The sequence below is a fragment of the Staurois parvus genome, unplaced genomic scaffold (assembly GCF_062004578.1).
Source record: "Staurois parvus isolate SC_StPar_1 unplaced genomic scaffold, SC_StPar_1.0 ptg000656l, whole genome shotgun sequence".
Taxonomy (NCBI): Eukaryota; Metazoa; Chordata; class Amphibia; order Anura; family Ranidae; genus Staurois; species Staurois parvus.
Genome location: NW_028318452.1, coordinates 2,626,773 through 2,648,213, shown reverse-complemented (window position 1 = coordinate 2,648,213; position 21,441 = coordinate 2,626,773). Strand labels below are relative to the sequence as shown.

Genomic DNA, 21,441 nt, shown 5'->3' with positions numbered 1-21,441 from the left:
GGTTCATTCTCCCCAGGACAATCGGCCTCAAAGCGTAGGGGTGTATGTTGGCAGTTCCAAGAGGGCGCGTGTCGTTTTGGGGGGTCCTGCCATTTTAAACATGAGTGTTCAGGTTGCGGCGGCTCCCATCCTTTGTCGCGCTGTTTCAAGCGGGGTAGAGGCCTGCCCGGAGAGCATGCGAGTAAGAGGGACGACTCTGGTGAAAGTGGAAAGGATGCGGCCTTTCCTAAATAGATATCCGGATCGAGCAGCCGCCGGGCTGCTGTTGGCTGGGTTTTTGGAGGGTTTTCGTATCCCGTGTAGTTTGACTTCGATTCCCCCTTTAGCTCGTAACTTACGGTCGGCGGTGCAGCATGCTGAGGTGGTTTCGGCGAAGTTGAGTAAGGAAGTGGGGTTGGGACGTATGGGCGGGCCTTTTTCTTGCGCTCCGTTTTCAGACCTGGTGGTTTCCCCCTTGGGGGGGGGGTGCCCAAGAAGGAGCCGAATTCGTTCAGGTTGATTCACCACCTGTCTTTCCCCAAAGGGGGGTCGGTTAATGATGCCATCGATCCGCAGTCCTGTTCGGTGTCTTACACATCGTTTGATGCGGCAGTTTTCTGGGTTCGTCGTTATGGGCACGGTTCGCTTATGGCGAAGTCAGATATTGGTCCGCATTTCGCTTGTTGCCGGTACATCCGGATAGTTTTCGTTTTCTGGGGTGCCATTGGCAGGGCTCGTTTTACGTTGATAAGTGCCTTCCCATGGGGTGTTCGATTTCTTGCGCATTGTTTGAGCGGTTTAGTTCGTTCTTGGAGTGGGTGGTGCGGGATGTCTCCGGGATAAATTCGGTCATCCACTATTTGGATGATTTTCTTTGCGTGGGTCCGCCCGCTTCCAGGGTATGCGCGGTTTTGCTGGCCACGTTGCTGAACGTTTCGGGATTTCATTGGCTTTGGACAAGACAGAGGGCCCGGCTTCGGTGATGACTTTTCTGGGCATCGTTTTGGACTCGGATGCCATCGAGTGCCGGCTGCCAGGGGACAAGCTGTTGGCCCTACAAGGGGAAATTCGTGGGGTGCTGGGCAAGCGGAAAATTCAGCTACGGGCCTTACAGTCGTTGCTGGGTAAGCTGAACTTCGCTTGTCGCATCCTGCCGATGGGGCGAGAATTTTGCCGACGGCTGGCGGCGGCGACGACGGCGGGAATTACTTCCCCTTTGCATTTTATTCGTTTAACTAGGGAACATCGGGAGGACTTGCGGATTTGGCATACCTTTTTGGATGACTTTAATGGACGGGCGCTGTGGATGTCTGGACCAGTCAGTAATTTTGACTTGGAATTGTTCACGGATGCAGCGGCTTCCGGGGGATATGGGGCCTTTTTTAGGGGGCGGTGGAGTGCGGCTCCGTGGCCTTCTTCTTGGGTCGCGGCGGGTTTCCTTAGTAACCTGGTGCTGTTGGAACTTTTTCCGGTGGTATTGGCGGTTGAGGTTTGGGGTGAAAATTTTAGGAATCAGAAGGTTCATTTTCATTGCGACAACTTGGGGGTGGTTCAGGTCATCAAACGGGTCTCGGCTTCCTCGCAACCAGTGGTTGGCTTGCTTCGCCATTTAGTGTTGCGTTGCCTGCAGTTGAACGTTTTTCTCCATGTTGTGCATCTCCCTGGGGTTGATAACATCTTGGCTGACGCTTTGTCTCGTTTTCAGTGGGACAAATTCCGAGAGTTGGCGCCGGCGGCGGAGCGACACGGGGTTCCTTGTCCCGACTGGCTGTGGGAGATTGCCTTGGGGTCGTTGCAGGTTGGATCCGGAGGTCGGTGAGTGAGGCGACATGGTCTGCATACTCGAAGGTCTGGCGGGAGTGGCGGGACTTGTTACAACAGGTCGATATAGATCCGTGGGGGCTGGAGGTAGGGGTGGCTGTGTTGTATTATTTGGCAAGGAACTTGGAACGGGGGGTGTCGGCTGCTGCAGTGGATTGGCGGTTGGCTGGCTTGGCCTTCCTCTTTAAGCTTCAAGGGTGTCGGGACTTCACAAAAGAATTCTGGGTACGACAGTCTCTTCGAGGTTACCGTAGGGCTTGTAGCAGTAAGGATTCTTGTCGTCCGGTGTCCTTCGAGTTGTTAGGATCGTTGTTTGAGCATCTGTGCTTTGTTTGCTTTTCGGACTTTGAGGTGTGCTTATTTCGGGCGGCCTTTGCGGTGGCCTTCTTTGGGGCATTGCGTATTGGGGAGCTTGTCAGTCCATCCAAATCCGTTCTTGGGGGGTTGTTGGGGGATGATGTCAGGGTCTCTAGTGACTGGGTGGAGGTGTTTGTCCGTCGGTCCAAGACGGACCAATTGGGTCGCGGTGCGCGGGTGCGGTTTTTTGCCCTTCCAACATCATTAGTGTGCCCGGTGCGGGCGGTTCGTGAATTTTTGTCCCGTCGTCCGGTGGGGCGTGGCTCTTTTTTCATGCATGAAGATGGGTCCCCGTTAACTCGTTTTCAATTTGTGTCGGTTTTTCGACGATGTTTGAAGGTTGTGGGTTTGGATGCATCTTTGTATGCTTCTCACTCGTTTCGGATTGGGGTGGCTACTGAGGCCGCCCGGTGGGGTTTGTCGGATGCGGCGGTAAAACGTATTGGTAGATGGGATTCCCAGAGGTTTCGCTTGTACATTCGTCCGCATCTGTTGGGTGATTAAGGTTGGATCCCGGGTTGTTGTCCCTGGGTTGGGGGGAGTTTGTCCTGTCTCTGTGCCGTTTTGTTCTGGTGGTAGTTATTGTTCTTTTATTTCAGATGGAGCGGTGCGCCTGGTGTGGATCCTGGGGCACTCCTACGTTTTTTGGGGGGCCAGGCGGGCGGATGTGAGGCCTAATGGGCGGCAGTTGGGGTTGACTAGACAAGAGGCTTGCGTGCGATGGATAGGTGTGCCGGGGATGTTGTGGGGTCGCGTGGTGCCTGAAGTTCGGCGTTTTGCTAGTCTGGATAGGCCACCGGATGTTCTGGTATTGCATGCGGGGGGTAATGATTTGGGAGTTCGGTCCATGCGGGAGTTGGTGAGGGATGTAAAGATGGACTTTCTGCTATTGCGGAGGGATTATCCGGAAATGGTGTTGGTATGGTCGGATATGGTAGCCCGTGCCTCTTGGCGTTTGGCGCGGTTGGTGGAGCGGCTCAATAAAGCGCGGATAAAGGTCAACAAGGTGGTGGGGCGCGTTTTCATTCGTAATGGGGGGTTGGTGGTCCGGCATTTGGAGTTGGAGGTAGATACCTGGCGGTATCTGTGGAATGATGGGGTACATCTCAATGCGGTGGGGACGGATTTGTGGTCTCTGGGTTTACAGGATGGTGTGCAGAGAGCAGTCCGATTGTGGTGGGGCACGCATGGGTAAGGGCTTACCCAGCGTGTTGTGGCGGTTTGTTGGTCTTTGGAGGCGGGTATTATCTTGAAGGTACAGAGAATGGTGTGGGACCCATTGGTGGTATGGTGTGCCCGGGGAACATTCCAGTTAACCAAGGTTTAACTGGAATGTGGTGGTGCTGCACTGCAGACTGTAAGGTTGTCTCCGAGCTGGGTGGTTGTGCTGGAGGCCTGTTGGTATATGGGGTCCGCAGGTGCATTTCAGATAATTTGTGGATGGGGCCTTCGAAGACCAACAACAAATTGGTATGTTTTCTGTTATAAGGAATGGTTTGGTGTTTAAATCGTGTGGTTAATAAAAGGCCAAGTTGGCCATTTTACTCCAAATCGGTGTCATGTTTTTATTTAAGTAAGAGTTATAGGTAGGGGGATCTGGATGAACCGATCTCTGGTGCACTAGTCATGCGGTCTGTGTTTTGCGCGGGCACAAGAGCCCATTCATTTGAGTGGACTTCCATACCCTGGGACACGCAGGGGAGAAGTCCCTGCACTTCTTCTGAAAATGCAGCCCACACGGGAACCTCGGTTCCAAGTACGGTTGCAATTTCCAGTGTGGGCGGCATGCCATTAGAATTAATGGCACCCACCCGCGGGTCCTCATTCCTCTGTGCGGGTGGATTTTTGTGCAGCGGCACCACTCGCACATATGTGAACCTAGCCTTAAACCTGGAGGCTGATTGGTTATTATGCACAGCTGCACCAGATTCTGTTTTTACTAGTTTTTAGTAAATCCCCCCCCATTGCGTCCAGACTTCCACAGAAGTTTGACATCCACTGACATTGACAGTGCATAGGTATCTTCAGGTATACTGATGTACCAGGGTTAGTTGTAGGTATATTGAGTCTGATGTGCTCCCAGTGCATGGGCTTTTAAATATATGGGGGTTCAAAACCTGGAAGCTGATTGGTTTCTATGCAGAGCTGCACCAGATTTTGTACTCTCCAGTTTTAGTAAATCATCCCCATTATGTTTATGCGCACTATAATTTATTTGATGTATTTTTTTTACTGAAAAAATAGTTTTAGATTGTAAACTCCCAGGATCAGGCCCTCTTAACCCTCTTGTATTGAACTGTATTGTTGATGTATTGTCTCCCGTTATATTGTAAAGCGCTGAGCAAACTGTTGGCGCTATATAAATCCTGTATAATAATAATAAACAGTTTTGCAAATATCATCAGATATCTAAAAATTGCAACTAGCCCTTTTTATTGTGCAGTTCCTCTGCTTTTAGAAAATATTTATTATTATTATACAGGATTTATATAGCGCCAACAGTTAGCGCAGCGCTTTACAACATAAGGGCAGACAGTACAATTACAATACATTTCAGTACAGAAGGAATAGGAGGGCCCTGCTCGTGGAGCTTACAATCTAAAGGATATATATTCTTTGAGCTATAATTTAGGTAAACACTGCATAAAAAGGGAAGTATGTGCTTCTTGAAAACACGTTATACTTTGCCTGTACCGTCTCTGTATTTGACTTTGTTCCTAGCTGTCGCCCTGACTGTTCACTGATGTTATCGAACCTTTTTTTCCTCTCTCTGAAAAGTCAATGCTGATCACTAACATTCCAATTGCACTACTCAGCTTTGTCTCCACACCATCACCTAAACCAGCAGAGCCATGCAATGTGCTGAGAAAGCCTTTATCAGGAAGGGGAATCTAAAGGGAAAATATAAATAGAGAAAGTTTGAGGCTGGAAGCAGACAGGGCAATCTTTTCTATTTATATATTTCAGGTACTTTTATAGCGTCATCAATTTACGCAGCGCTTTACACATATATTGTACATTCACATCAGTCCCTAACCCTCAAGGGGCATACAATCTAAGGTCCCTAACTCACATTCATACATACACATACTAGGGACAATTTAGACAGGAGCCAATTAACCTACCAGCATGTCTTTGGAATGTGGAAGGAAACCGGAGTACCCAGAGGAAACTCACGCAGGCACAAGGAGAACATGCAAACTCCAGGCAGGTGGTACCGTGGTTGGGATTTGAACCAACGATCCTAATACTGCCAGGCAGAAGTGCTAACCATTTAGCCACTGTACTGCCCATATTTTCTATGTGTCTTGTGATGGCTGCAGTTGTTATTTTATTGATATGCAACTGTACCTAATTGCCTTTAGATTGTAAGCTCCACAAGCAGGGACCTCCTATTCCTTCTGTACTGAAATGTATTGTAATTGTACTGTCTCCTTTATATTGTAAAGTGTTGCACAAACTGTGGGCGCTATATAAATCCTGTATAATAATAATAATTGGAAATATATTTTGTATTTGTATTTTCTGCATTTCTCATCATTTGTGTTGTGGGTACAGGGATGAGGGCGATCAGGAAATGCACATGATTATCCCCTTCTGTTGGCATCCTTAGAAATTGACCAGCACACTGGAAAAGAACCTAATAACCTAAAATTCCCCAGTCCAGACACAGCAACCAACCAAAAACAATAAATTGCCACCACCTACAAGATACAGGCATGTGAGAAACCTCATTTCGGACATAGTTAGGGCTTGTTTACACTTGCGGCTGCCCTTGCTGCCTCTTTAAAATAAATGGTCCAACATCGCTTTTCAAAGGGAATTTGACAGGCAGCTAGGAGGTAATATGCTGCTTCCTCAAGCACCACTGTGCTGCAACTGTGTGCATTGTGTGGTTGTGACATGGCCCATTTAACTAGAATGGGTTGCCTTTGCGCTATCTTTGAAGATGGGTCAACAAGGCCTATAGCGAAAAGAATAGCATCCCCACTGTGAAGTATGGTGGTGACTCACTGATGTTTTGTGGATGTGTGTGAGCGCTAAGTGCATGGAGAAACTTGTGAAAAGTGTTGGCAAGATTAATGGAGCATGTTATCAAAAATACCGGCAGACAATTTGCATTCTTCTGCACAAAAGGGAGGCTCTTGGACTTTCCAGCACAACAATTACCCTAAGTACAAGGCCAAGTTGACCCTCCAATGGCTACAGCAGAAAACGGCGAAGGTTCTGGAATGGCCATCACCTGAACTTAAAGCGGAGTTCCACCCACCCTGTCAAAAAATAAGTCCGCAGCTACAAAAACTGTAGTTTCTGACTTGTAAAAAACAGCCACTTACCTGTCCCTCGGTGTGTCCCGCAGCCTGTTTCACCGGCCGTCCTGTATTACAGGAGGCCGACATCTTCAGTGTGGGCACCCGGCTGTGATAGCTTGCGGCTTCACAGCCAGATATCCACTGCGCATGCGCGAAGAAGCGCTGCGCTTCATGAATGGTCCTGTAGTCTTCTGGGACCTGTCATGTGTCCCAAAAGACAACAGGGAGGAAGGACACCTTCCTCTTCTGATTATCAAGTGACAAAACGCGTAGGGCGGGGCTTCGGAGTAACGTCACTACGTTCTGTAAGCTGCCGGTGTCTCCAGCTTTTGAGACGGTTTATGTGTTGTGCAGTTCATGCTGGTGTCGGCTTATGGCACTTTACAATTTGAGTGGCTTGGATATGTTTTTTTAATAAAAACCTGCTATACAATATTACATTGCCTTCTCTGTTCTCTTCCCTTTGAGCCTATATGGTATACGAAGATCTGGACATTATTGGAGAGACTTTCTGCCGTTGGTTATCAGTCTGCAGACCATTGCTTCCAGAGCTAACATGCGATTTGCTAGTTTTATAATTTTACTAGCAACTTGCTCTGGTGAGTTTATTCATTTCTATTGGTGAAGGATTTTTGCACAATTGGTGGTGGATTTTTTCACATCGTGATGTTTTTGAATTGAGAGACATTTTTTTAATCACTTTATTGAATAATTTGCTTTTTTTAACGAATATTTATTTTTATATTTGTTGTATCACCATCACAAAATTAAGTTGGTTTAATAAGCGCTACCTTTTTATTTTGATTCCTAGATTGTAAGCTCGAAGGAGCAGGGCCCTCGAACTCCTCATGTATCACATTGTATTGTTATTGTACTGTCGCATGTTCTGTCCCCCTTTGTAATGTACAGCGCTGAGCGAACTGTTGGCGCTTTATAAATACTGTATAATAATAATTTTCACTATTACCTCTGTTAGAGGGTAAGGTTTAGCAGCTCGGATGTTATAACATAACACAATAATATAATATTTTTTTTTGGCGCTGTTTTCACTCATATGTTATTTTACTATTACAGGAAGATTACCCAGGCATTCCCTGAAAGTCGCATCAAAGTCACATCAAGACGCATCAAAGTAGTACTCAAGTCGCACTGCAAGCCGCGCTACTTTCAGGTAGCAGTAGTGTGATCCGAGACTAAAGTTCCACAGGACCCTGGTTGAGGCAAGCTTCAAGTTACTGACACTTTTACTTCGTATACAACTGAAAAATAACCGTTATTCCATAGTATATTGTATAGTCATTTTTTTTGTAGCAATCTTTCTTTTTTTTTTTTTCTATTTCTTTACAAAACAAAATTGTTTCCTATTTATACTGTTAGCAGGATGTTGGTGTGGTTTTAGCTTCCTGTATATCACAAATGTGCTATAATGTAATACAGAAACTTCATGTCTCTTTCACATATTCCACAGCATTGTCTATAGTGGGCAAATTTTAATGAAGTCATGTCCGGAGTGCTGATGTCCAGTAACCAAAAACAAGCAATCATAACACCTATTTAAAGCAAACCTGTCCGCCCCTGGAGGACATCAGATGATGAAATGCGTAGGGAGGGGGCTTTGGAAGTTTGGACTAGGCTAGGTTCACACCTATGCAGGTTGTGTTTGACCTGTTTCTGCTTTGCGTTTTGCACTTTTGCACCTGCTTTTTGCCACGTTTTTGATTTTTTTTTTTCCATTTTTTTAATTTTTCTTGTTGCTAGGCAGATTTAAAACGTATCAAGAATGTGGCAAAAAACGCAGCAAAAACACAATACATGCTTTTTTTGCATCCTTTCCATTGAAGTCTATAGAACCAAAAGCGCAACTTTTTGCGTTAAAAAAAAGTCTCTGACCCTTTTCAAAAAACTCACCAGGTGAAAACGCAGAAATGTGAACACTCCAAAGACATGCTGGTAGGTGAACTGGTTCCTGTCTAAATTGGCCATAGTAAGTGTATGTATGAAAGTGAGGTAGGGACCTTAGATTGTACGCCCCTTGAGGGTTAGGGACTGATGTGAATGTACAATATATATGTAAGGCTAGCCATACATTATAGAATTTTCTTTAGAAAGTTGCTTTAGATTTACCAGAAACCATATAATATGAGGTCAAACCTAAAAAACACTTTCAAATGTATCCAATTAAGCAGGTCCTTGCACTACATAGTATTATTATTATACAGTATTTATATTATTATACAGTATTTATAAAGCGCCAATAGTTTGCTCAGTGCTGTACATTACAAAGGGGGACAGAAGATGTGACAGAACAATACCAATACAATGCAAAACATGAGGGGATTGAGGGCCCTGCTCTTTCGAGCTTACAATCTAGGAGGGAGGGGGTGGTGGCACAGGAGGAGAAAGCTGTGGGGGATGGAGTGGTAGGAAGAGTGGAGGAGGTCGGCAAGTTAGCAAGGGGTGGGGTAGGCTTCCCTGAAGAGATGGGTTTTCAGGGTGCGCCTAAAGGAGAGGAGAGTAGATGATAATCTGATGGGTTGGGGCAGGGAGTTCCAGAGGATGGGTGACACCCTGGAGAAGTCCTGGAGGCGGGCATGGGAGGAGGAGACCAGGGAACTAGAGAGAAGGAGGTCTTGTCAGGAGCGGAGTGTGCGTGCTGGGTGGTACTTGGATATTAGGTCAGTGATGTAGTTCGGGGCAGTATGGTGGACAGCTTTGTATGTCAGTGTTAGGATTTTGAATTTGATCCGTAGAAGGTATCCGTAGAGTAGAAGGTAAATCTAAAGGAAACTGGAACAGAAAATTGTATAGTGTATGGCAGCCTTAAGCGCTGTATAAAATTGGCTGTGCTATATAAGTACCTGAAATAAATAAATATATATAATGTTTGTGGGTTAGAGGTAATTTTCTAGCAAAAAATACTGGTGCAGGAAACACTTGGTCTGCAAGTGGTGTGGTCTGTGTCTAGACTGGTCCTGATAGATATGTGAGATGAGAAGTTTAGAATTGTAGGGTGGGGGCTGATGGGAATGTGTGCCAGCTCTGTACAAATGCTGATAATAAATAACAAATGAAGTCATGTAAAGAAAAGGAGAATATAAAACCCCAGTAATATACTTTACATTTGCAGCTCTGCTCTGTCTCTAACACATTGTTTAAATTGAAAGTGATAGAGAAGGAAACTAAAGTCACCACCCCCATCCTCCTGAGAGAATAGAAAGGGCCCTCCATGCGCTGCCCCCTCCATGCAGCTCTGTAGGCTGTGACCTCCCTGTGTCTGGGGGAGGCTCGGTGTGGTCAGGACACGCCCCCCCAGACACACAGGGATCTGCAGAGTGTACAGCGAGTTGGCAGAGGCGATGTTCAGCTGGGAACTCTCCTCCGGACTTCATAGACAGACCGACATGGGACATACAAGGAGCTCAGTCCTCCGCTGGCTGGGACTGCTGATCGTACTCTGTGCCGTGCAATGTAACCCGCACAGGAGAGGTGAGTGACCCCCAGAGGAGATTGCTTTTCAGATGTGTAGCCTGTGACACGGTCAGTGCCCCCTGCCCCGCAATACTCACCCTCTGATCACTGGTAGACACATGGGAGATGAGGTTACTGTCGTGTTGGGGTTGTCACCCTCATCCTTGGATAGAAGTAAGTGATCTGGGACGAGCCAGGAATCTGTAGTCTGACATGACCCTCAGAGGAGCCATCATGGTGTAGATCAGAGCCCCACATTCTACAGTTTTAGGGGTGCCTCTGCAGTGCCCATGTTGCTGTGTTTGCAGGTTCTCTAGAACAGGGGTATCCTGGGGTGCCTTGAGGTTTCTTCAGGGGTGCCTTCGCCAAATGTCTACAAATTGCCCAAAACTTGTATAGAAGCCAGCGGGTTTTCATCGTGCACCACTCCATCAATGATGGAGAAAAACTGAGGGAGAAGAGAAACATGGGAATACTAGTCAGTACCAGTGTGCAAAAGTGTATTTGCTTTGGAAGAATAAATCACCTCTAGTGTTGGGTGTCCTACATGTGTGGATGTTGCTGTGTTATATAAAACTATTAGAATAGTTTTTCACAGTTTAGAATGGGGTGCCTCCAGACTGTCCATAATTTTAAGGGGTGCCTTGACTGTAAAAGGTTGAGAAACACTGCTCTAGAACATTGACCATACATCTATGGATGGAGCTGCTTGGCACCTCTTCCCTGGTAGACGACTCATCAGATCGACTCATAAAATGATGGACAGTCCAGGCAGGTCAGGTGCGGAGACAATAGGAATGACCAATTCAGAGCGTCTTCCACAGATGAGCTCCTTGGAGGTTCCCATCTTCCATCCAGCCTATCGGGGTAGTGTGCTGGCCACCATGTATGTGTAGGATCACTTTTCACCTGACCATGCACCCCAAAATGTCAACAGATTCCTGGGAATTGGATGAAATTCAAGCCATGGGTGCTATGCCAGACAGCTCAATATACTTCAGTTGAAAAATCGAAGGAGTCAGGTGCAAAAAAAGTTGGTCGAACTGTGACCGCCGCCAATCAGCTCCAGCCACTGTTTGGGTATTCAGTAGCCAAAAATGCAATAGCTAGCAGCGTCCATGCATTCTGTTTAGATGGGGATCTCTAATCTGTCTCTGTCTATCTGGGTATTCCTCTCAGAGAACCCCTGCTGAAATTGACTATATCTACAACTCATGATACATTAGTGTGATGGTTGGTGGGGGAATGCTCCTTACACTTGTGGTCATTGGGAAGAATTCCCCCTTACAGAGGCAGAAATCACTCATTGCTCAAGGAACCCCCGGCAACCTCTGGAGGAACCCTGGGATTCCATGGAAACCTGGTTTAGAAGCCCTGACATATACATGTCATCTATATAGGTCACCATCCATTTAAGTATTCCTTATCTATCATCCTTTTCTCTGTCTGTGAAAGTCTGGAAGATCTTTTTAGTTTTCAATGGAAGAGGAATCAGTGTTCCTGGCAGGCTTTGTATCTAGACATTCAGTATTTTCAGTGTGGGGAATCTATGTAAATCTTTATGTGTAAGGGCAGCAAAAGGCTGTTAAGGCTCTGTTGTATACAGTACACTGAGTATATGATGTTAATAAACATGCACATTATATACAGTATCCTTTATATACTGTATATGTGTGCATCCATCTATATACATTGTTTATTTCTCTTTACATCTCACTTCATTTGTGTACAGTATATCTATCTAGAGATTCATCTGTGTTTATATTATCTTTTCTTTACATTTCTTTCCTTTCCTCCCTCTTTTACTTTCCTTTCTTCTTTCCTTTCCTCCTTTTCTTCTTTCCTTTCTTCTTTCCTTTCCTCCTTTTCTTCTTTCCGTTCTACTTTCCTTTCCTCCTTTTCTTCTTTCCTTTCCTCCCTCTTTTACTTTCCTTCTTTCCTTTCCTTCTTTTTCTTCTTTCCTTTCCTCCTTTTCTTTCTTCTTTCCTTTCCTCCTTTTCTTTCTTCTTTCCTTTCCTCCTTTTCTTTCTTCTTTCCTTTCCTCCTTTTCGTCTTTCCTTCCTTCTTTCCTTTCCTCCTTTTCTTCTTTCCTTTCCTCCTTTTTCATCTTTTCTTCCCTCCTTTTCATCTTTCATTTCTACTTTCCTTTCCTCCCTCTTTTACTTTACTTTCTTCTTTCCTTTCCTCATTTTCATCTTTCCTTTCCTCATTTTCATCTTTCCTTTCTTCCTTCTTTTACTTTCCTTTCTACTTTCCGTTCCTCATTTTCATCTTTCTGTTCCTTTTCTACTTTCCGTTCCTCCTTCTTTTCTTTCCATTCTACTTTTCTTTTTTCCTTTCTACTTACCATTTCTCCTTTTCTTCCTTACGTTCCTTCCTCTTTTACTTTCCTTTCTTCTCTCCTTTCCTTTCTTTCTATTTTGCTTTCCTCCTTTTCTTCGTTACTTTCCTTTCCTCCTTTTCCTCTTTCCTTTCTACGTTCCTTTCATCCTTTTCTTCTTTCCTTTCCTCCTTTTCTTCTTTTCTTTCTACGTTCCTTTCCTCCTTTTCTTCTTTCCTTCCTTCTTTCCTTTCCTCCTTTTCTTCTTTCCTTCCTTCTTTCCTCTCCTCCCTTTCTTTTTTTTCTTTTCCTCCTTTTCTTCTTTCCTTTCTACTTTCCGTTCCTCCTTCTCTTTTTTCCTTTCCTCCCTCTTTTACTTTCCTTTCTTCTCTCCTTTCCTTATTTTCAATTTTGCTTTCCTCCTTTTCTTTGTTCCTTTCTACTTTCCTTTCTTGCTTTTCCTCTTTCCTTTCTACTTTCCTTTCCTCCTTTTCATCTTTCCTTCCTTCTTTCCATTCCTCCTTTTCTTCTTTCCTTTCTACTTTCCTTTTCCTCTTTTCGTCTTTCCTTCCTTCTTTCCGTTCCTCCTTTTCTTCTTTCCGTTCCTCCTTTTCTTCTTTCCTTTCCTCCTTTTCTTCTTTCCTTTCCTCCTGTTCTTTTTTTCCTGTTCTCCATCTACAGTAGACACTGCATGTCACTGTCCAGTTAAGTATATGTTATCTATCATCTCTCCGGTTGTCTGATGAAAGTCTGGTAGATCTCTTTCTGGTTTCTGATGGAAGAAGAATCATCCTCCTTAGCAGGCTCAACTTTTTCACTCAAGTAGAAAGTTTCTCTTCAGGTGAACATCCAGCCAGTTGATGGGTCCCGATGTGCGGAGAAGGGAGACATACCTTAGGGCACACATAAAATATAATAATATATATGTGTGTGTGTATATACATTACAGATATTTATATAGCGCCATCAATTTACGCAACGCTTTACATATATATTGTGCATTCACATCAGTCTCTAACCCTCAAGGAGCGCACATTCTAAGGTCCCTAACTCACATTAATTCATACACATATTAGGGCCAATTTAGACAGGAGCCAGTTAACTTACCAGCATGTCTTTAAAGTGTGGGAGAAAACCCGGAGCACCCAGAGGAAACCCACACAGGCCCCGGGAGAGAATGCAAACAACATGGTATTTTCTCCTACTTGCTGTCCTCCACAAAATGTGATGGTCGGTGATTCTCATACCAGTCTGTTTTTTAGCCAGAACTATGCCGTGTAGGTCTGTACCCGTCTAATGTAAGTCATTTATCTGTGTTGGTTGTTTTCAGTGTGTGTATTGATCAGCTTTATTATTCCATTAACAAAATGGTTGATCCAAAAGATTAGTGGACACACAATAGGATTGCCTGCCTTCTCGGGGCCTTTTGTTCCTGGTTTCTCGGAAATTCAGATTTCTTTTATCCCCATCTGGCAGTGTGGGACCGCCCCATACCAGGGTATTCAGCAATCCACCACTGCACTGTCCATGTGACACTGAGTACAAGTAGATGAATGACAGCCAGAGACTGCTCATGGATTGCAGATGACAGAGGATGTCCATGACAACTGAATGACATGGTCTGCTGTATGCGATACAAATTTGTCTATGACCATAGCTTTAAAAGCTAAAAGTAAAATTGTTTATGGATGATTGCATTGTATTGGACCAAAAGGCTTTTGTTTTTTAAAATGGTTATGAAATGGAAATTATTTTTTCCATCTACACAAAGGAGGTGGATATAGGAATCTCCCTGCTGGGACATTGTATTCTTGCAGCTGCTGATCAGTGGAAAATTTTCCAATATATTCCTTCAACATGTGTTTATTAAAAAATTGAACGTGAGGCTGTTCTGCTGAAGCGACTCAATTCAAATCAGTGTATGGCTAGCTTTACAGTTGTCACCAGCATAGGTGTCCCCATTGTAAGAATTCTTCACACTTCTTGTTTTGGAGACATTTTCAGTTTCTCATCTCTTTCAAGGACAAGGATCACCAGGATAAATAGAGTGTGAATGTCCCAACCAGGGACCCAGAGAGCAGTAAAATATGCCTGAAGAAACTCTGCATTCTCGGCATACGTCCCTAAATGAGAGCACTGCTTGGTACAGCGTCCAGCCGCTAGCTCTCATAGACTTTCCCATGCTTTTGGCAGTGTGGCTGGATGCTGTACCTGTGCCTCCTGGGCACGCCGTGTGCATGTAGCTTTAGAAACTGAAACTGACTTCATAGTGTTTGTTGTGACCTTTGAGGATCTTTGAGAATTAACAGTGTCACAGTAAAAACAGCTAGAGAGGTCAGAGAGGGCTTGTTTGTACTCTCCTTTATTGTATGTTAGGGACATGTAAATATTTTTATTATTTATTGTATACAATCTTGGCACAGGTGCACTTAGAGAGTTTTATTAACCACTTTCCCATCATCCTAAAGCAGCAATAACTTATATATACGTGATTTTGCATTTCTGGGTAGGGGGCGCGCACCCTACCCACGGCGCCATTGGTGGCTTCAGCTGTCGATCACCGGGTCCCGGCTGGTGATTCCCTGCCGGCACCCGGCGATCGCTGAGTATCACTGACGGGGGAGAGGTCTGTATGTAAACAATACAGATATCTCCCCTGTCCGCTCCAGCACACTGCTTTGTATGGCTCTGCATAGCACAGCCATACAAAGCAGTGTGCTTGCGCAGTGAAACACACACACAGCCCACAGTAAAACAGCACTCAGTTAACCCTTTGATCGCCCTAGATGTTAACCCCTTCCTGCCCAGTGTCATTAGTACAGTGTCAGTGCTTTTTATTAGTACTGATCACTGTATTAGTGTCACTGTCTGTGACAGTCAGTTCCCCCCAGTGTCAGAATGCCTGCCGCAGTCCCGCAATGAGTCACTGATTGCCGCCATTACTAGTATTAAAAAAAATAAAATATTCCAGTATATATACCGCCATTTGTAGACGTTATAACTTTCACGTAAACCAATTAATCTACACGTATTGGGGTTTTTTTTAGCAAAGACATGGAGCAGAATACATTTTGGCCTAAATTTATGTCGAAGTTTGATTTTTAAAAACATTTTTTACTGGATATATTTTATAGCAAAAAGTCAAAAATATTGTTTTGTTCTCAAAATTCTAAACAAAAGTCTTTTTTTTGTTTATAGTGCAAAAAAATAAAAAACCGCAGAGGTCATCAAATACCACCAAACGAAATCTATATTTGTATTTGTGGGAACAGAAGGGCATAAATTTCATTTGGGTGCAGTGTTGCATGACCGTGCAATTGTCAGTTAAAGTAACGCAGCTCCGTATCGCAAAAAATGGCCTGCTCAGAAAGGGGGTAAATCCTCTGGAGGGAAAGTGGTTAACAGACTGTGCTGATGGCCTTTGGTAGGAATGTTTTGGGGTTTTTTTTTTACACTGACTAACCAGCATATTTGACAATTTGATCCCTGACCACCTTCTGATGTTGTGGACTTGTAAAATTACTGTTTTTCTGCCTCCTTGTAGATTTGTCAGTGAGCTCCCAAACCTCTCCTTTTTCCTCTCACTTCAATTTATTTGGAAAAGCAGTGCACATTTGTTTGTTTTGGTCATGTGCAATGTTCTATGCACACTACAAATCTCATAGTCCATAGTCCATCTCAGGAGCAAGGAAGAGAGGGTGGCAATGTTCTTACAGTGGGACCGTGGAGAATGAACGTAGCCACCCTCACAGGGGTGTCAAACTGGCGGCCCTCCAGCTGTTGCAAAACTACAAGTCCCATCATGTTTCTGCCTTTGGCAGTCATGCTTGTAACTGTCAATCTTGAAATGCCTCATGGGACTTGTAGTTTGGCAACAGTTTGACACGCGTTCCAGGAAGGCAGAGCATAGCAGCCAAAAAAAAGGAATCTGGAGGAGAGAAATAGAAGAAACCTTTTTAGAGTTAAAAAAAAAAAATTGAATTGAGTTTCTTTTTGTAAACCAGCATTTAGTGTCACGTTAAGGGTCATCTAACATCTGTGCGTTGCATTTTAGGTGTGTTTTACTTGCTTATTTAGGTTACTTTTGAACAATGTATAATGTGCGTTTCCATGAAAGTACATCAAAGATGCAGCAAGTGGTATTTTTTTTTCATACAAAGCAGAGGAGGGAACAGGGTCAAAGCAGGAAAAAATATTTTTGGGTTAAAAAAAACATTGTTCTCATTAGTTTGTTCATTCATTCTCTCTCTCTGTAGACTCTTTTATACATTTCCTTTGCTGAACATTATGGTTTTACTGTGATGACTACAACAGGAGATGGCAGATCACTGGGCATTCCCCAGGAGTGTGCAGGGAAGGGTGACAACCCTGAAGGGAGTTAAGATTGTCACCTTAGGAGAGGAAGTGCTTGTGTACACACCAAGCTGGTTTGATTTAATTAAAAAGCAAAGTACAGTGGTACCTTGGTTTACGAACGCCTTGGTTAACATGATTTTTGGTTCACGAATGAAAATCCATTGAAAATAATGCCTTGGTTTTTTTCTCAATATGAAGCAAGTTTTCTCAGGATGCCTTGCACCTGGGAGGTTTATAGCGCCGGCTCGGTGCATGCTGGAGTCTGTGAGTAGTACGTGGCGTCAAGTGTGGAGGTGTTGGAGCAGTTTTTGCATCAAGTTTTGGAGCCATTCTGGAAATTTTTTAACATGTCCCTGTACAGTATTTATGCCTTTAATGTGCACTTTATAAAGAGTTTTGAACAGATAAAAGACTCTTTTTTTTAAATTTTTTTCTGACTTCCGGAACAGCTTAATGTGTTTTCAGTGCATTCCTATGGGAAACCGCGTTTCGGTTTAGGAATTTTTTGCAATACAAAACGTCCGGGAGAACGCATTACATTTGTAAACCGAGGTACCACTGTATAATTATAGAAAAAAAATTCACAGTACAGGAACATGGGCTCCAACTTATTTGGCTTTAGATATTTGGGTTTAAATACATTGTAATTTTTTAGTAAATCATCTGGTTACTATAGGCAACAAGGAAAGTAAGGGTCAGTGTAGGGGGGACACCTAGGTTCTTCTCAGTAGGACATGTAGTCCCAGCACTGCGGCTCCACCTGTGTCCATGGACCGTGGAGGCCATTATTAGGCTGTCTGTGTGGTCACCACATATTGGCCTTTCCTTATTGACCCCTGACCATTGTTACTGACTCCATGAGATATCTCCCCAGTGTATAGAACACTTGTGCTGGGTCATCAAGGCTGTGAGTCATTTGTTGGTTCTACTGTGTATTTCTTATAGCTTTCCTGTCAGATAACAGAAAAATGTCTCCACAGCAGTAATCAGCTCTGGGTTAGAGTTCAGACAAGTCAAAACATTCTGGAGGGATGACGTCATGGGACAGCTTTCTCCTGGGACTGTCTGCTGCTGTCCTGGCATTCCTCCAGCACATTCCACCCCTGTCCTCCCTCTCCAGCGACTTCATGGATGGTCTTCAAACAAATCCTTGGAGCCAGGAACTGGAGCTCCTAATTTTACATGTCTAGCTTGTAAACTTCCCGGAACACACCAGAAGGATCACTTTAGCCAACAGCACAGATGTGTAAAGTGACATAGGGTGAAGTGTTACCTGCCAAGTAAAAATATACGAGATGCTAGTGATTGCATGATTGTGAGCTGAAATCCAACAAGTTTAGGCATCCAAAGGCCTGTAAACACGATAGGAAAATCAGATGAAAATTTCCACAAAAGGAACGATTGGTCGATAATGTATTTCTTAGTACCGTATATTGCTTTCGACAGCCAATTCCAACTGTTCAGACACACAAAGAAATAATGGTACAAACTAGAAAATGTTTAGTTCGTAAACATCTTAAATAAAATGGTGCAGCGCTAACTTAAATTAACTATAATCAATACATGTGAAAATACATGAACTAGATCCTTAAAGTGAAAACATACATTTTAAACATATTTATTACCTAATCAATAAATCAAGTCCAAATGGGACTATATCAAGTGTACAAAGTGAACTGATCCACTTAAGGATCCAATGTGATAACAATACGTGTTAAAACAAACAAATGTAAAGAAATTACAGTGTGTGACGTGAACTGATCCACTCAGGGATCCAAATGTGATATCCAAAGGGTGAAAAACCAAAAGAATATAGGATATTTGAGAATGTACACAGTCGAAATGGGACTGAATAAAGACTGTCCAAATGGGACACTTGAAGAATTCCAGTTATGGATATTTTTACTTACTGTAGTTACATTGGTCCAGCCTGGCCCAATGTAGCTATGCATATACCATACCTGTGGAACCCCTCCAGAAGCTGTAGAAGACACTGAGACTCCAGTGATCTCCACTTGCTTCTTAGTTCCAAGTGGCCTTCTACACAAGATGTTGTTTGCACAACATGGGCACCATTTAGAGATCACTTTGCATTTTCTTTTCTCCATGAATTTGAAGATTCTCTGGGCAAGGTTGAGAGGTGGATTGGAGACATCACAATCTCCACCTCATCCAAACGATTTGCACTCATTGGGGCAATGCAAAGCAAATTCTGAGTGGTGCCCACACCAAGCAGGCAAACTCCCTGTGTTCACTAAGCAGCAGGACAGGTGCTCAGCACAGGATCCTGAAGCTAGTGGTGATCACTGTAGTAGCAGTATCTACCGTATTTTTCGCTCCATAAGACACACCTGACCATAAGACGCACCTGACCATAAGACGCACCTAGGTTTTAGAGGAGGAAAACAAGAAAAAAAAAATATTCTGAACCAATGGACTGCAGACACAGTACAGGGGATGACCAGAGACTGCGTACACAATACAGGAGATGACCAGAGACTGCGGACACAGTGCAGGGAATGACCAGAGACTGTAGACAGTACAGGAGATGACCAGAGACTACAGACAGTGCAGGGCATGACCAGAGACTGCAGACAGTGCAGGGCATGACCAGAGACTGCAGACAGTGCAGGGCATGACCAGAGACTGCAGACAGTGCAGGGGATGACCAGAGACTGCAGGCAGTGCAGGGGATGACCAGAGACTGCAGACAGTGCAGGGAATGACCAGAGACTGCTGACCTTTGGGGAGGTAGGGGGAGCGGGTACCTGAATTTGACAGGTACCCGCTCCCACTTCCGTGGAGTTGTCCTTCTCTCTTCTTCCCGGGCCGGCTTCTGTGACAGCCGGGTGCCCACTGCGCATGTGCGAGGAGCGCTGCGCTTTGTGAATGGCCCGGCGCTTTCTGGGACCTGTCATGTGTCCCAGAAGACACCGGATCATTCACAAAGCGCAGTGGGCACCCGGCTGTCAGAAGCCAGCACGGGAAGACTGTGCAGCGCTGGAGCGAGGAACAGGTAAGGCCCTGCAGGAGAGAACAGCTGAGCGGCCGGCCCGGTATTCTGACATGGTGGCGGCAGAGATACCGGACCGGCCGCTTTATATTCGCTCCATAAGACGCACTGACATTTTCCCCCTTTTTTTGGGGGGAAAAAAGTGCGTCTTATGGAGCGAAAAATACGGTACGTCATGGATTTCCAGCTTCCACGGGATATCGACCAGATATGACTCATGCATACATCTATTGGGCTAAGCTGGACCAATGTAACTATGTAAAGATTTCCATACCTGGAGTTCATCTATAAAGTTGTGGAGAGAAGGCACCAAAGCCCTCCAACAGAATCATTGCGCAGCACAGTGAAGCCTTCTTTGAACACAAGGCATTCACACGTCTCATTCCAGCACATCCAAAAATAAGAGGATTATTCCTCATTTTAGTACAGTCCGTGGAGCAAATCATGTCTTTACGCCCCAGTGGTCAAATGCACATCTAGAACTGTTGGTCTAGAGTGCAGATACTGTGTATCCTAATTCTGTAGAGCCACTTATACTTTTATAACACAGGTTAATGAGGCCCATAGCAGAGAATGGTAGTACAGGTAATGTGTATTATGTGTTATGGTACACTCTCATGTATTTTTTTACTGCTTGTAGAAGATAGTCTTTTTTATTGCTCTAACATCACCTACAGTCATGGCCAAAAATATTGACACCCCTGCATTTCTGTCAGGTACCACTTTGCCCAGAAAATTGTTGCAATTACAAATGTTTAGGCATTCTCATGTTTATTTCTTTTGCATGACACAAAAAAGTGGAGAAACAAAAGCCAAATCTGACACATTCCACGCAAAACTCCAAAAACAGACTGGACAAAATTATTGGCACCTTCTCAAAACTGTAAGAAATAATTGCATTCCAAGTTTTTGATGCTCCTGTAATTTGTAATTAACCACTTGCCTTCAGGGCACTTTCACACCATGTTGCCCAGGCCAGTTGTCAGCTTTCAGCACTGTCACAATTTGGATGACAATTGCGTGGTCATGCAACACTCTACCCATATGAAATTTTTATAATTATTTTGAGACCAATAGAGCTTTCTTTTGGTGGTATTTAATCATCTCTGGGTTTTTTTATTTTTTTGCTAAACAAATTAAAAAAGACTGAAAATTTTGGGGAAAAAAGTTTTTTCTTAGTTTCTGTTATAAAATTTTGTAAATAAGTATTTTTTCTCCAGCACTAGTTTGCGCCAATGAGGCTGCAGTGGTGGGCACTGATAGGCGGGACTGATGGGCACTGGTAAGTGGCACTGATGGGCATTGACAGACATCACTGATGGGCACTGAAAGGCAGCACTGATGCATGGCATTTGTAGATGGCACTGACTGGCACTGATAAGTGGCACTGACTGGCACTGTTAGGTGGCACTGACTGGAACTGTTAGGCAGCACTGTCAGGCACTGATAGTCGGCACTGACTGGAACTGATAGGTGGCCATGAAAGGCAGCTTAGTTGTGCACTGATATGTGGCATTGATGTGCACTGGTAGGCACTGACAGGTGGCATTGATGGACACTGACAGGTGGCACTGATGGGGCTACACTGATCATCAGGGCACTGATCATCAGTACCCTGATGATCAGTGTACATTTCCCCTCAGGAATGCCGATTACCCGCTCTCTTCACGCTGACAGCTCGTGAGGAGAGAAATGCTGATGACTGGCATTTCCTTATTTACATGCGATCATCTGTGATTGGACACAGCTGATGACATGACAGAGCCGACGTCATCGGCTTTTTCCATTGATCGGTGATCCGCTGTGTCCCAGGA

The 21,441-nt window shown here is 44.4% G+C and overlaps 1 protein-coding gene across 1 annotated transcript in view; it reads left to right on the top strand.

Moving 5' to 3' along the window:
- The first annotated feature begins 9,747 nt into the window (after window positions 1–9,747).
- The window catches only part of LOC149448823 (proteinase-activated receptor 1-like), a 38,327-nt gene continuing 26,633 nt past the window's right edge, over window positions 9,748–21,441 (top strand). Inside the window, exon 1 of the mRNA XM_089694222.1 lies at window positions 9,748–9,956. Coding sequence (XP_089550348.1) covers window positions 9,827–9,956 — 130 coding nt within the window. The 5' untranslated portion in view covers window positions 9,748–9,826. The remainder of the gene's footprint in view (window positions 9,957–21,441) is intronic.